This window comes from Struthio camelus, chromosome 8 (genome assembly GCF_040807025.1).
Source record: "Struthio camelus isolate bStrCam1 chromosome 8, bStrCam1.hap1, whole genome shotgun sequence".
NCBI classification, from domain to species: Eukaryota; Metazoa; Chordata; class Aves; order Struthioniformes; family Struthionidae; genus Struthio; species Struthio camelus.
This window is the reverse complement of record NC_090949.1, coordinates 26,526,422-26,542,493: the sequence shown is the minus strand read 5'-3', so window position 1 is coordinate 26,542,493 and position 16,072 is coordinate 26,526,422. Positions and strand designations below refer to the sequence as shown.

Below are 16,072 nucleotides of genomic sequence, written 5' to 3'. Positions count from 1 at the left end.
TGCGTGCCTGTAAGCATATGTATGTCTGCACCTGCTTGCCCAAGGGGGAAAGCCCTGTTTGCTCAAATAGGTGAACATACAGTGCTACTGGAGTACTCCAAAAAACAGTTCACCGTTTCTAGAGGAGTTTCATACTGTGGAAACATTTCTATACGTTTTTGAACACCTCTTCCGTACAATTCATACAGCTGCAACTTTCTAGGTTGAAATGAGATTTGAGCTAAATGACAATAAATTTTTTGGTTAAAATGAGATTCTGGGGCACAATAGTTTTTTTTTCAAGAGCTGAAGGCATCAAGCGAGGGAAGAGAGGAGGGGTTTCTCCGGCTGAAGCACTGAAAATGCTATTATGCAGCCTCACTAATAGTAGCCGATGGCTTGTCACCTGCCACCAGAAAATTTCAGGCATCCCACAACAAGGACTTATTAGTTCTAGCTGGAATAATGCAAGTGTTTATGATGAGGGTTTATTCTAGGTTAGTTTTTCCTGATTAATCCCCAAGGTGGATGTGCATCTTCCAGATTAATGTAGCCCATTTCCAGAGTGGATCCAGAACAACTGTCCCTATGGGGAAGTCGGTCAGGAATATTGGATTCACTTTAAATCCACACTGTACCTCCGCTGAACAAACCTGTCCTCAGAACTGTGAGGAGGAAAGAGACCCAGCCTGGAAAGGAAGGGCACACATGGCTTTGGTTGTTACTGCCACACAGTGCTTGTGCATGCCCAGTCCTTCCGCTTCAATCCATGTCGCATTCCCCTTTGAGATGTATTAATTGGAGCGTGTGTGAAATGCTGTAGATGAGGGGCACTATCACAGGATGCTTGTGTTTCCCCAGAAATCAAAGCAGGTAATCTCTCTTGCTGCCTGTTTCCATTTGGGTTCCAGTCTGATTCCTGGAGGACCGTAGTGGACCCTCTTGGTTTAGGGTCTCCTTCCCACCCTTGGTCCCGCTAGAAAGCTTCAAAAAATTAAGTAGACTTCTCATCACTGGCAGGGACGAACGTTATGCTTCGCTACTGGCCCATTTGATATGGGGAGAAGAAAAGAGGAGAGAGGCCAAGTAATACTGCAGCTGTATTGTCCCATTAGCGCTACACAACTTCCATCCTTCTATGAGCAGAGCTGCTGAGGTGTCTGATAAGATCATCTCTGCTCTAGTTGCCTGATGTCTCCTATCAGAAATCTTCAAAGGTCCAAACGTGCTGTTGTTGAGATGGCAAGCAAAGAGAGAAGAGAGAGAGGGAGAAGGGTGGATAAGATCACAATTTTCTTCTCCTTGATTGCAAGCAGCTTATCTGAGTTTAACTGTTGTGGCTCGGCCTGTTTCCGCAGAACTCATCCCCTTTTCTTGCCTTCCTTTCAGAGGGTTGACGAGTGGATGGCGAAGGAAGGCCTCTTAGATCCCAGCGTCAAGTCGATTTTTGTGACCTGTGGCGACTGGGATTTGAAAGTGATGTGAGTATGGAAGGGGAGGGAGATTTTTCTGGGCTTTATTGCTCCGTGCTTGCCTGTAGTGTGTACATCTTTGCAAACGTTTCCTGCCTGCAAAAAAAAATCCTCCTTCCACCTTGAATTGCTCCAGCTGTTACTGAATAGTATTATTTCACAGATTTTTAATTTGGTGGAGAAGGATGGAGGATGCTCATCTTCTGGCCCCGTTTTGTTCCTTCCCTGTTAATTTTGCTACCGCCTTGGTTGTGTTTAACCCCGTGCCAGTGGAGAGCTGTACTGAGAAGCCTGCAAGCACTCTTTCTTGCACTGCTGCACTTGATTTCTGCAGTGGTTCCCATTAGTTTCTAAGCCTCTTGTATCCGCAAGCCTCTGACTGTCCGTAGTTTTTGTTTCCCAGGGAATCGTTGTTTGTTGTCTGTAATGAGGAGTGGAGGTGGGTTGCTTAAGAAGAAAGGTAGGTACTAGGCATAGTGCAAGATCACTGTCTAGGATGTTCCCTACAGCAAATGAGTTCTAAGAGAAGTTTAAACTGGGGCTTTGTGTTGTTTCCTCTTTTACCTATTATACTCCCCAAAGAGAAGAGCACATGGCTCTTGTTTCTGGCTTTCCTGGTCCCTGAATGCTTCAATCTAGATTTCATCCTGTGAGACTGGGTGGGTAAAAAGTTACCCCTTCGCTCAGTAGATTGTGATGCACATATTGCATCGTGCCTGGCATCTCCTCTGGGAAGAGAGAGGATTAGATTTTCCATGCGGAGGAGGGAATAGGAGTAAGGATGGGTGTCTCTGAGGGCACACAAGAATCTTTGTCTTGCTGTACAGCCAAAACAAAGAATGGTCCTTACCTCACTTTCACCTGAAAATCCTTCTCTCTGTCATCTCGGTGCATTAACTGTATGCACCAAGAGTAGTCTTTGGAAAGAGAATACAAGCCAAGTCTGGCACACTTTTATCAGTTTTCTTATCATTGAGGTCATGCTTATCAGCTGGGCGACAGTATCTAAAGAGTACCAGGTGGGAACCTGCACTGGGAGCTGCAGGTGTTGGTGTACATGCATGTCTCATTATGAAAACAGCTGTACCAGCGGCCTGAAAACATGATTTAAAAAAAAGGAGTTAAATGTCAAAGAATTAGATTAGTCTAATCTGTAAGGTGTTTGCAGATCAGTGTCATGTTGTGCTGAATTCACTTGGATTCCTGTAATCTTTCCTCAGCTTTTTATTTCCTTAGAGTGCTGGGTAAAGACTCTTGTTGTTATCACATCGATAAAGCTTGGGCTTGACATATCCAGTGCTAAACTGACATCCACAACTCGTTAGTAGTGTTACTTGGTTTTTGCTTTGACATTGGTTTCCCTAAGTCTGAAGCCTAAATAAACTGCACGCAGCCTGGAAGCAATCAGCACTGGTTCTTTCCTGCAGAGTGGTCTTTGTAGAATGGCAGGTCCTTGCTTGTTCTTGGTATAAGTGAGACATGAGACATGAGGACCGAAGTGGCAGTGCAAGCTCCAATGGAGAGGGGAAATTTGCCGTGCTCAAGGCAGGAGTGTAGCATGCTAGCTCTTGAGACAAAAGCTGGGTCTCCGTTGGGGCCCTGGCCAGACCTGGTGTATGAGTGTGTTCCCCAATTCCTGCATAACTGGTTTAAATTAAAAGTGGGGCTTGTTTTTCTTTATATTTCGTGTCTAAACTTTTGTTAGAGACCAACACAAAGACAGCTGAGGAATGTGCCCAACTCTCATTTCTCATATGTTCTCTTTTCTCAGCTCTTTACTCCTGTATTGCTGTCCTGAGAGTCCAGTTTACTGCTTTTGGTGATGGTTGTGAGGAGCAGAGTTGTGACTTGCCTGTTCACGAAGCCCATCTTTCCATCCCTTCCACTGTGGGATAAGGGTCCCCAACTAATGGCATCCTAACTTGGTATCTGTATGGAACAGGCAGCCTTCTGAGGGTTTTTGCTTCAGAGCTCTACAGTGGGCAAAGGGTGACTGTGTCTTCTCTGCTGAGAGCTGCTGATTTTTCTCCCTGACCCAGCAAAACCTGTTCTTGATCCCCCTTATGCCACCGGTCCTGGGGCCTGAAAGACAGTTTGTCCTGCAGATGCACTCCACATCTCCTTGCAAGTTGCCTGTGATCCTTAGAAGTGAGTGAATTGCTCTCTGTTTTCTTCCTTGCTCTGTAAGCAACATGTTTATCTTACCTCAAAACTGCTAGGTGCTAACTGCTCCTTTTGCTGCTAGATTTCTCTATCCTTGGCTGATTAGTTTTGGTAATAAAAAAGTACCAGACAGAACAGAAGTGAAGATGAGCCCCACTCCTGGTGAACCGTGGGTGTTGTGGGGTGAGCTGGCCAGCAGGACATGCAGTTCTGGAGCTGAGATACTTGATTCACCATTTGTAGTGGTCTCTCGCATGGATTGTGCCTTACTAGTCAGCTGGAAAAGAAGACTCCACTCCTGGCCACGCGGTTGCAGTGAGTGGTTCACTTCTCCCTCTTCCTTTTTAAAATTTTTTTTAAACCATTAACTTCAGAGTTCAATCCTGAAGCATCTCCAGGGCAAAGCAGAAAATACATTTCATGTTTCCAACCAACCACATGGATACAGGGAGACTGGCTGCAGCCGCTTGGTGAGTAGCACATCACGCCGCTCCGTCACCGATTGGGTGCAGCAGTGTGTAGCATCACATCTGATTAGTGCTATGCCAGTGAATGAGGCTTGAGTGAGGACTCCCTGCCAGCTTTGACTTGTCTCGTTTCCCATTACTTTTATCCGTCACCACAAATGCCGAGTCTCCCTCCTGAACTAATTAAGTTTGTGTGTGTTTAGACACATTGCCAAATAGGGTTTAGCAAAGCAGAACTGAGCATCTCTTTTTAAACAGGGAAGCCAAAGAGCTGAAACAAGGCTGTTCAGACAAGGAGATACAGCATCAGGGATGTGGAACATCTAGGAAATATTCTAGGGAATCACCCTGTACTTCCCTAAAAGACTTAGTGTAGCTAGTGCCCTCTCCTACTATGTGGAGAGGGTACACTTGGCACTGAAGGCACGGGGGTGGCGGAGAGGGAGGTGATGGCTACTTATCCAAGGTTGGAGTACGTTCTTGGCAGCATTACGCAGTAAAAATGGATTCCAGGGGATTCAGGAAAATGAGGTGAGATGTTCCTAGAAGGACAAGGTCCTTGCACTGGGGTGAAGACACACCCACTGGAACTTGCTTCAGGTACTTGCAGGCTGTGCACAGTGTGTTGGAGGTGGGAGGGAGTACTGCAAACCATCTGCTCATTGTATAGCCCTTGTAAGTACTTGTGGCTTCAAAAGTGCTGGTCCTGTGGGGCTTCACTGTGTTACTTGCACCCCCAGTGGAGGTTCACTTCTCTGCTTAAATGCAGCCCTCCAGAGCGGGGTCTTCATGTGTTACAAGCCTTTGCCATCAGGCATGTGAGTGAGTTTAAGAGGAGAGGGGCAGAGTGACATGTGGGAGCACAAGAGGTGTAGGTGGAAGGTTGGTCTGGATGCCAGGATTAGTGTCTCTTGCTCTTGTTGATGAGAGGTTTCAGCGGCAACACGTTGTCCTCAGCGTTCTGTAGCCACTGCTGGAGGAACAGCACTCGTGTTTCCTCAGAAACATGATGCTGCCCCTTTCTGAAGAGCTGCTGGCTACCAAGGGCCTGAGTGTGGCGGTGCTTCCTGGCTTAGGGAGCTGTGACTTGAGGCAGGTCCGTTCATAACTGCTGCTCCTTTCCTCAGGTTCCTTAGCTTAGTAATAACAGCCGCTTTTGGTGTCCAGTGGTATCTGGGCCTGCAGCACTTGAGATGGGAACTCAGCTGCTGAAAGACCTGCGAAGCCTCTGCTTGCCTCAGGGATCTTCAGAGAATGAGGCACTGCGTGGATTCAGACTTGTTTTTTCCTGCTCATTGGAGCTTTCTTGGAAGGCCGCAGAGCTCTTTCTGTCTGGCTTCCCTCTAACTACTGGGAACGCAAGTCACAGCGAGCTGGGTGTCAGGAAAGGGACACCAAGCATCTGGGAATGGCTTGTGGAGTTTCAGTACATGAGTAAAGGTCCCCAGCCCTGCCACCAAAGGCTGCGTCGTGGCTGTGGCGTAACATCCCAAGGAGAATCCCTGTTGGAGGGCCTGGGTCACTGCCGGCAAGAGCCCGTTGCACAAGAGGGCTCAGAAACTGGATACTGATCCTCCCCTGGCTGTACTTGGATCAACCGGCTTTCAGTACTTGATGTGCCTGAACCATGCTGGAACGGAGGAGACAGCACCTCTCCTCCCACCCCTCCCTTTCCCTCTTGTTAAGATGCAATTTCTTTAATGAGGAAAACCTCTTGAGTAGGAACATCACCTTTCTGAAGGCTTGTCCTGACAAGGCAGTTCAAGCCGACAGAGTCGCATATCAACTTCAGCAAATATCAGTCACTCATTACAGAGACTCTTCTTCCCCCCACCCCCTGCAACACCCCTCGTTCCCAGTCAAGGAAATGAATCATACTTCTACTCTTGAATACATCATGACAGTCGTGGCTCTAATGAGAGAGGGCCATTCATTCTGGGTGGAAAGTTCCCTGTGTCGACACAGAAATGTTATTAATTAAAGAGAGCTACCTGAAGCAAAAGATGAAAGGAGCACCGTACCTGCCAAGCTAACGTATGAGTGGGGATACAGCCTCGTTAGGCACATGGTCCTCAGGCCTCTGTGCTCGGCAGGAGGATTTCTTGAGCCTGTTGCAAGGAGCTATCCTCCAAGTTTAAAAGCTCCAGGGCCAGATTCAGACCTGGCCTGGACCTCATCCTGCGCTCAGGATGGAGCTGCCACTAGCGATTAAGCAAATTACATTGATGTGGTATTGGGTAATGGGGTAACACACCCCTGAAGAGCTAAGGGAGCTGCTGACTGCAGATGATTTTAGTAGAAAGAGAGGACACTTGGCGTCTGCCAGGGTTGAGTACTTGTGTTGTAAGCTCTTTAGCGTGGTTTATCTCCTCTAAAATGCCAAAATGCCTCCCTCCATGTATGGAAGCATTCTGCCTCCTCCTTAAGCACGGTGTGAATTAATTTTGGCAATAAAAGACGGATGTTTACTGTGCGTTTAGCTGCAGAGCTGAGATACAGTGAGGTTAAGTGATACGCCTGTGGTCATGCATGCAGTCAGAGGCAGAGAAAGGAGCTGAAGCCAGATCTGCTGAATCTAAATGCAGCACCTTAATGTCAAGAGTCAGTTAATCCTCCTCCTTCCAGTTTTGGATCATTCTGCAAGCACGTTGAACATATTCAGATAGGTAAAAGTGCATACAGGCTGTGCTCTGTATACTTCTGACATGAAGATGCTTGTACTGCACTTACTGTGGGGGATTAGACCATGCTAATTTATTTCTTTACAGGAAACTACTGCTCAGAAGTTTTTTATTTTGTTAAATAAGTGTTAAAAGGCAAGCACTCTCTAATATAGTGATAAAACACAGTGAAGTGTCTTGAAATGTTTATAGCCCTTGGTGCACTTTCTAGGTTGCCTATTAGTAAATTCCAAGCAGTGAATTATACCACTGCTTAATTTTATCTTACTCTTTTAATTCTTCCTGTGCGACTTAAACTGGCTGGGAGGAGCAAAACACTTGCCTTCTCAGACCAGGCTTTGAGTGGGGTCAGTAGGATGGTCTTTCCAGCCTCCTGCTCTGGAGGCTTGGTTTGAGATCTACCTAAGGTCATGAGTGAAGAAGGATTGATGGTGTTAGCGTCCCTTATGCATGCTGTTCTTTATCACAGAACCAGGAGGGGTTTGGCAGTCTCTGCTTGGGGGGGAAATTGCAGACAGCCACTGAAATGAGTGAGTGGGACCACTTGAGCTGGGGGGAGAGGCAGGAAAGGCCTAGGGTGCGCTGGTGGGGTTGCAGCAGGGCAGGAGGTATTTTCTGAGGGTGACTTGGAGAGTAACAGGGAAGAACAGGTAACTGACAGATCATGCAGTAACTCAGGTTTAAAAACGATTAAACAAACACTCTCCAACTAGAATCTTTTGATTAGCTTTGTTGTTGTTGTTTCTAGTGGGAATCACTTTGCTGACCAAGCCTATGGTGTATCCCTTCACATGGTTACATTGGCTCAAGGAAGAGGGTGGTGACCTATAGTGCAGGGATGGGACTGAGTATGCAGGGTCAAGAACCTTTCAAGTCAGCTTTGCTGCTGGAGTTGTTCGTGCAATTACATCCTGAAGTGCGTTGCTGGAGCTAAGCAAGGGAGCCTTATGAGCATGCTCTTCTCTGGCACTTACAGGGAGTAACGCTGACCCCATTTGCTTCTGTGACCCTGCAGGCTTGCTTTTTGTTTTTTAAAGGAAATGATATCACTTATGCAAAATAAATTCTTAATTTGTAAGGTTATCCCGCTGTACGCTTTTATTTAAATGAATGTAGCAAACTTGACTTTCATTATCCTTCTGCAGTGGTTCCCCCAGCTGTCTCCTGTTCCTGCCTTTGTTTAAAATCCATTGATTGCATGAGAACTGCTGCAAGTTGTGTTGTCTGAGATGTGTGACTCTGGGCGTGTCTTTGGGGTAAGCTTTGGACATGAAATCTTTGCACTGGGATCATCATGACATGGACTCTCATCTTCAGGTCTACTGGCTCTCTGGTGCGTGATGGCAAAGACTTGTGCCATAGTTGGGGTTATAGTGGCCACACGTTTGTTGAGCTGTGGTGTCCAATGCACTCTGTGGACTATGGGCTCTGCTGCTTGAAAATTAGGACCAAAGAAGTTGGAAGCAATGTGAAAGATGATGAGAAACTTGGAGTAAATTTACAGCGTAGGAGGGAATAAGACAGGCATTGCAACAAATACTTTATTTCCAGCCATGAACCGTTGGGATGGGATAATCAACGGAGATTGCGGATTTTCCATCCCCGGGTAGCGTAACTCAAAATGTCTTGCCTTTGGAAACAATCATGCAGAACTGAATGTAAGCCATTGGGCTCAGTTTCATCTGCTCATACAGCGAGGAAAAATAATTCCCTCAGCAGGAGGAATCTCAAAGGTGAATTCCATACCTGATGTTATAGTGAATTCAAGCAAAATGTCTTAAAAATTGAGGGATCTAAAATGGATATTTAGTGAAAAGCATACCTCTGGCTCTCGCTGCCTGTGGAGGGACCCCTTTAATAGCAACTCAACATCATGGTTACCCTGTGTCCCGGGGACTGAAACGCTGGCTGACTTGAGGACTGTAGAGGATAAACCACTGGAGAGCTGTTTGGCCTGAGTCTTGTTGTCTGCAGCATGTGTGAAAAAGAGTAGCTTCATAAACTGGGAATTTCCTTCATTACTTCGAAGGGTTTCGTTTTTCAAGCATTAGACGGCCAGGGCTAAAATGTCAGCTGTCTCCCTTTGGATCTCAGCTCTTCTTGCTTCCTGACCAAAGCAAAGCAATTGTGTATTGGCATCAGTGCTGCTTTCCCAGTGGCTTGGCTGGGAATAGCTCTCTCATGGCTTCTCTGGTTAGAGAGCTCTGCTTGAAAAATACAGCTAGCTTGGGAGCAGCATCCTTCCCCTTTCACTTGCTCTATTCAAGCCCTGTGTAACTCGGTAGCTTGCTTGAAAGCGTTTTATTTGTTTGTAAGTTTGTTTCCTGTTGGGAGCCATTTTCCTAGATGGGTTCAGTCCCTTTCTTTTTGAAGCTCCTGGCTGGCAAAGACCTACTGGGCCATCTTGAGGTCATCCTTGGTATTTTCCCTCCAGCGTACTCTTCTGTGCATTGTCCAGCCGACCCTCCGTATCCTGAGGAGTGAAAGTCTGGGCGTATGCAGGGCCCTCAGAAGTATGCTGGAGCTGCAGACTTAACTTTTTGAGCTAAATCCATTCCACGCTAGAGTTGCTGTTTTCTCTGTTTGGCCAGAATGCTGTCCTCAGCCTGGCACTCCAAAGACTGTGTCTTGTGCTCAGAGATTGCTGGGGCCCGGGTCTTAGTGGTGACGTGAGGCAGGTGAATGTATGAGAAAAAAGAGCAGAGTAGAAGAGTTTGGGGGAAGGAGAACGAGGGAGCACTGAGAGGAGCCAGCAGGGCTGTGTCAGGGAAGCTCACACTACCTGGGATTTTGTCATGCCTAGGTCCCACCAGCTTTGTCCCCTTCTCTTTGGGCAGGGCTTTCCTCCCCTCTCCCCAGCACCTCTGTTCTGGGACGCTCTCCTCGTCAGTGTCCCTTGGTCATCTCTGTTTTCCGTGCTTTGATTCTTTCCGGGCAGGTGTTGGGCCAGACTCAGTCCTCATGGCTTGCCTCAGTGCTGACCCATAGGTCAGCCTGATGGAGGTGCTTTGGCCCTGGCTGAGTTCAGCTTCCATTCCTGCTCAGTCGCGTGCATCCTCTGCAAACCAGGTGGAGGGAGGAGGCTGGTGGGAGATTGCCAAGACCTCTCCTCTACTGGAGCTCACTGTGCTCCCAGCTCTGAAGAGAACTGTTACATTTTATGGACCATTTAGCTTCCCAATGGTGATCCTAATTCTTCACAGCATGTATGTGCCATTTCTTGGTTATTAAAAGGACCCCTGAAAAGGAGCTGCCCTCTGAGTCAGTGCTCTTCCATGCAGTTAATTGCAGGAGAGTTTTGCTTAGACTGTGAGGTTTAATATTTTCAAACTCTCCCTGTGCTAAGAGGGTGAATTAATACCCATGTCTCCCTGCGGCTGCAGGGAATGACCCTTGTGCGTTGTCACTAAGCAGGCAGGGGAAGAACGTTTCTGTCTGATGTAATTCAAAGTTTGAATTGCTCTGGAGGAAGTCCACTTGCTTTCTGCATAGAGATCAAGGGTGGTTTAAGGGCTAGCTGGCCAGGTGTCTCAGTCTTTCATCTCAATATCCTTATATTGTGTGACACTTCAGGTGCCAAAATAGCTTCCATTCCTTGGGGGTCCAAGCAAGCTGCACGGTTACTGGGAAAGGAGTGATTAGCTTTGACTGACAAGTTAGCTGAAGGATGGATCGCTGTGGTTACACAGTAGGTATGAGATGGATGAATGGGAGGTGGTTTAAGGGGAGGTTACTTGTCAAGTCACTGTGGTGTGTCTGAGAAAACAACAAACCACTAGGCTGTGTACTTCAGGTGCAAGGAAGCTGCCAAGGTCCCCTGGCATTGTGAAATGCCAAATGAAGTGTTACTGCCATGTGGAGCACAGCAGTGTGATAGAGTTTATGAGACTGGTGTAAAAGAGACCACCCATGCGTGGTCAGTGTGGACTGGTTAGTGATATGCTTAGGTTGGATTTTGTCACTGGGGTTGCCTTGCTTAGGAGTGCAGGACCTAGGAGGAAAGAACTCATGAAAAGAAATTGGAGCTTGCAAGGAGAGAGCTAAAAGACATCAATTGTCAAAGTTTTCTGCATTGCTGCAGGCCTGAAGCAAGTTGTTGGCTTAAGTGGCTCTAAGCACCTCTCAGTCTTGCACTGGATTTACAGGTAAGGTGAAATTAGGAGGGAGTTAGTAATTAACTCCTCTTGCTGTGACCAGCATGGGAGATGATTCCGTCGCCACTTCTCCTCAGAAGTTTCTTCAGAACGCGGTAAGGACTCTGGTTATGAAACCCAGGAAGCAAAGAGGATCCCTGGGTGCCTGACAATTCCTTTTCTGTGCTGGTTCGTTCTTGCAGGCAGCCTCGGGCTGCCTGTCTCTTTGTTAAGAGACTGACAGCAATGTGACACCGTGAAAATAATTACTAACAAATCACAGCGGTGACTGCAAACAGCTCGCTGTCTTCAGAGGCATGTCAGGGAGCATTAGAGCAGGGCCGTGGGAGCTGCATAGCGGCTAGGGGGCTCTTTCTCTGCTCTAGGCTGAGGGAAGGCGTTCGGAGACCTTTGGCACCCGCCACCCCTACATCATTCCCTCCTCATTGGCTTTTTCTTTCTTTCCTCCCTTTCCTGCCTTTGCCATCAATAATTAAGCCCATTAATTGCGCGGTGAGTTCAGGAAAGCTGAGAATGGTAAGACGAGGCCTCTGCCTCCCCTAGTTTCAGCAACCAGCCACAAAGCAGTGGAGGAATTTCTGGAGGGCTGTTGTCGATGGAAGCACGTGCAAGTTGTGCTTCCCATCTTGCAGCCCTTGTGTGCTGCCCTGGGCAGTGATGTTTGTTAACTTTGTGCTCCCAGGAATTTGTGTGTTGCTGATACAGTTGCAGAATGGCCTGCATCCTTGCCCTCGGGAGCCCCCAGTCTTAGTGAACCTGAAAGTAGTTTGTATTTGTGCAGAGCATCCCAGCAAACGCACAATTGACTGGCATGTCCAGCAGAAAACGGGAAGAGGAATGAGAGGACCTTCTGGATGAAGTAGGGACGATGCCAGTCAGCATGGCTGAAGCTCAAGGTGAACGTGGTTCTTGAGTGAGTAAACAGCAGACAGGTCACAGGTGAAGAAGGCTGGTAGCAAACAGAGCAGCTGGGGGAGTTGCCACAGAGATAAGGTCCTTAAACTTTTGCGGCTGTGGCTGTGTTGGAGTAGGTACTCTGCTGCAGGGCTACGCCGACAGGGCCTGGGGGGAAACTGAACAGGAGCAAGCTGAGTTGCCGTTCAGCAAAGGATCTGTTCAAATGAGGGCCAGGTCTACACAACTTTGGCTAGCACTCCTCCAGCACAGAGGAGTGACTGGCAGCAGGGCTGTGCTGTCTAGAGCTCTTAGTGGCGATGCAGTCATCTCTGCAAAACCGCTGCTCAGAGAGGAAAAGGAGGGGGCTGAATTCAGCTGTGTTGTTGAAAGCAGAGTTTCCTTGGTCTGTTCTGCATCTCCTCTAGTAGAGGATGGCTGGTGGAGCTGTTGCTATAAAGCCTCATTATGTTGCTGTAAGGCTCCCTCCAAAGGGAGGGTCTAGGAGAAAAACTGGTAGGAAACCAGAAGGCAGCTGCTGGCTGCAGCATCCCTTCAGCAGCTTTGGTAATTGAACCCCTGGGCAGCCTCTGAGAAGGGAGCTTGCAGTGTGCCTTGTACCTCCGCTCCTTGTTTGTGGTGGTATTTCATGCTCTGGTTAAAGAACTGGCTATGCTGCCTGGCGGTGCTGCACTGGTGATTACCCAAGCAGAGGAGTACCCTGCAACGGGAAGTGCGAGGTGCGGATGGGACCCTGCTCTGCTGCAGGTGCCTGCTCCACTGAGCAGCCCTCTTCCCCATTCCCTTAGTTACTCAAGTGATTTTCCCGACTGTCACACCTGTAAATAATGTTGCTGGCGTATCTAGCTAGATGCAGGCTGGTGCTGGAGGGGGGAGGGCCAGCGCTGAGGGTGGCTCGTAGCAGCCCCTCTCCCCCCAGCCCCTGCATAAATATTGTATGAGGCAGGAGTCAGCAGCGCTGACCTCCGGGTCGTGCCGTTAAACAGCTCCCGCAGCCCCTGCATTCTAATTGCTGCACTTGTCCTTTGCTCTGGAGGATTCGCCGCTCCTTGTCTCGGGCGAAGCAAACGCTAATGGCAGCTGGGGCTGGAGGTGGGGAGCGCTCCCTCCCCGCAAGGGAAGGACGAACTTGTTTCCCCTCATGCAGATCTAATTTGCGGCTGCACAGAAACCTGTGTTCAGGCCCTGTTCCTCGGCACTCCGGGCTCCCCAGCGCACCCACGCTTTGCTCAGGAATGAGCACGTCCCGCCCCTCGCCTGTGCCAAGAGCTCGTGGAGCTGTTTTGCGTGTAATTTGTGGTTATGTGCTGTCCGAGGGGACCGAGGGGTCTTACCCCATCCCACAGCATCCTCATCTGATTTCTCTCTTCCTCTACGTATACAGTCCTTTAGTGGGGAGAGGGAGGAAGAAGCAATCACAGAAATCAGTCGAGATAGTAGACCCGGACAATGTGGTGCCAGAGGAGGCAGAGATGGTGCCAGGAAAGAAGTGGGAGGTCGCCTCTGGGTTGAACAGCTTCACAAGGTGGAACGGCATATTCTGTTGTACATAAATGACATGCTTCAATGAGGGGAGAGGAGGGCGAAAGCCTGGAGCCCCTCAGTGCGGATGAGGAAATTCTGCCCCCACCCCGCAAGCAGTATAGCTGTGGGCGGTGGTAGTGAGGTTTTTCTTCTGGCTGGCAGGGGCTTTCCTGCTGATTTAAACTGTATCCAAGTGGTTCAAGGAAGCCCGAACGATAAAGCTAGCAGCTCTTCAGTTGCTAGAGCTGCCAGGACTTTCCCCATGCTATTCTTCTGCGGTGCTTCATCCTATTTGGAGCTTCATGTCAGGTTTCTGCAAGTCCAGCGACCTGACTGACCGCCCACGTCCCTCATCCTGCCTTTGAGAGTTTGGAGGTCCCCTTTGTGACTGGAAAAGGGCTGTTTAGACTGGAGACTAATGGCCTTTAAGTGACATGATTGTATTACGTTAAGCGTCTATAGGCTCCACCATTAGGCACTAAACAGTTTATGACTCATAGCAGAGAAGCTCTTGTCCTGAAGAGCTCATAAGCTAAATGGTCAGGACAAGCAAGGTATGGGAGAGGCAAAGTTTTCCTCTTGCCTCTCAAACAGCAGGTCTAAGGAAGAGCTGTGGCAGAGCACATCTCAGTCCTTGAGCAGCGCCTTGCTCTAGGTCTTGCACACTCCAGAGTTTCTTGGGGAGAAATGCTTTTCGAATAGAAAACTATGTAGCGGGGAGAGAAGCACATTTAATAGTTTGATTTTTGTGTGTGTTTTGGTTTTGAGGGGGCTTAGACACAATGCATCGTGGGTGCATTCATTGCATCAGATGTACTCCCTTACGCAGTATGTAATTACAGTATTCTGCAGCAGGGGTCTGAACACTGCCTCTTAAAACGGCTAGGATGCAGGGTACCAGCTATTACTAGACTGGTTGGTGTCTGTATGAAAGACTTCATAAGGGCCCATACAGACAGAGAAAGGACATGCTCTGCGTTTGTAATCAGACTCCGCTGCAGCGTGAATCACAGAATAATTTAAATCGAGATCCCTAATCCAACGCCCTGCTCAAAGCAGAGCCAACTTCAAACTTCAATCAGGTTGCTCAGGGTCTTGTCCAGAAGAGTTTTGAATGTCTCCAGGGTGAAGATTCCCCCAGTTCCCTTTTGCTTTGTTACTCGTGTGACGAGGAGTTTTCTCTGAGGTCTGATTGGAAGTTCACCTGCTGCAGCTTGTGGCCATGACTTGTGACTTTCATCTAGAACATGCCTGAGGGGTAGAGGTACATTGTATACCAGTAATATACACTTATTAATTAATAGGATGCTCCATAATGTTACGCTTAGTAAGCAGCTGGACTGTCACAGCAAGCTTGTGCATAGAAATCTGTTTTTAAGGGTTTTTCTTAGTGTTAGATTCCCTTGCTCCCTCAGCCTTGGATACCTTTCAGTTTCTTTTCTTTGGAGCATCCTCCTCTCACCAGTCCGGAAGGGCTGGTGAGAGCATTATCTCTACCCCGAATGTTCCTTCACCAATCTGCAAGACTTGCTGTGGAAGAATATCCAGCTTCTGTCTGCCGTGCTCCTAACCTCAGCTGAACCGTGGAGCCAGCAAGTCCTGGTTTCCTGCATGGTAATTATGTTGTTATATAAAAATCAAAGGGCGTGATTCTCACCAGCAACTTACTAACTTCAGATAGAATTATTCCAGATTTACTCCCGCATGCATAGCAGCAGAATCAGGCCCAGTGAATAGAGCTATGAATCTTTTTAAGAGAAGCTGTTAAGTAGTAGCACGTAGATTTATTGTAGCATCATGTGTGTGCAATTGTTGATGAACGTCTTCTCTGGGAGACTGAGTACATGCTGTGTTACAGCCTTGCTTTTAATGTTGAGATAGCATCTCTGCCAGCATCGAGCTGACGCACAGACGGATACCAGTAAAAAGGGCCAGATCTCGCTTGGTGTTAAATGCCTTCATGTTTCATTAAGGCTGATGGCAGTGGAAAGCACACAGTACTTTGCAGGACAGATGAGTGACTCCTAGAGCCACTTACTCTGCATGCTTTTGTAGCAGAATTATTTTCCTAGTGTATACCTTGCTCTGGTTGGATTCTGAGGATAAGAGGCTTTTCTTCTCCCAAGCTAGCCGCTTGGAGAGCGTGGGTGTCAGGATCCTCCCAATTTCCTTGGAACCCAACAAAACTAGGCCAGAATGATCCTGCTGTAAGGTATGATCCACAGGGTGGGGTGTTCAGGCATCTCAGCCAGTGCTGCTGTGAGTCCCGGGTGTGTGAAGGCTTGCAGCTTGCCTGTTAGGCTTCTTCGGCAGAAATAAGCCTGATACAGAGAGAAAGCAGTGCTGTCCACAAGGGGTATCGCAGAAGAAGGAAGGAAGGTCTGAGAATGCAGGTACTAGCCTCGCTGCTTAGGCCTGGGTTTGTTGGCCTCATTACGCTAATCTAATTAAAGACTGAGGGGAAAATGATAACACACACTCCAGTGACTGGGTTCATGTGGCAACTGCTTCTCTTCCTGGGCAGTTGGAGTGACCCTCGTTCCTGTGCATCACCACACCTCCCCGGGCCCTGCAGACCCACTGCTATCTCTGCATGCCTTGGTGCGTGCTCTGCTCCTGCATCGTGACTCTCTTATTACTAATGGAGCATGGATGCATTTTAGCTGCTGGTCAGCCCTCATTAATATCTGGAGATGACAGGTTGACATTTGTAAGGA

General features: G+C 48.2%; 1 protein-coding gene across 2 annotated transcripts in view; it reads left to right on the top strand.

Moving 5' to 3' along the window:
• ERI3 (ERI1 exoribonuclease family member 3) overlaps nt 1-16,072 on the top strand; it is a 158,078-nt gene that overhangs the window by 32,269 nt on the left and 109,737 nt on the right. For both annotated transcript variants that reach the window (XM_068952899.1, XM_068952898.1), the window contains exon 5: nt 1,369-1,460. In XM_068952899.1, coding sequence (XP_068809000.1) covers nt 1,369-1,460 — 92 coding nt within the window. The remainder of the gene's footprint in view (nt 1-1,368; nt 1,461-16,072) is intronic.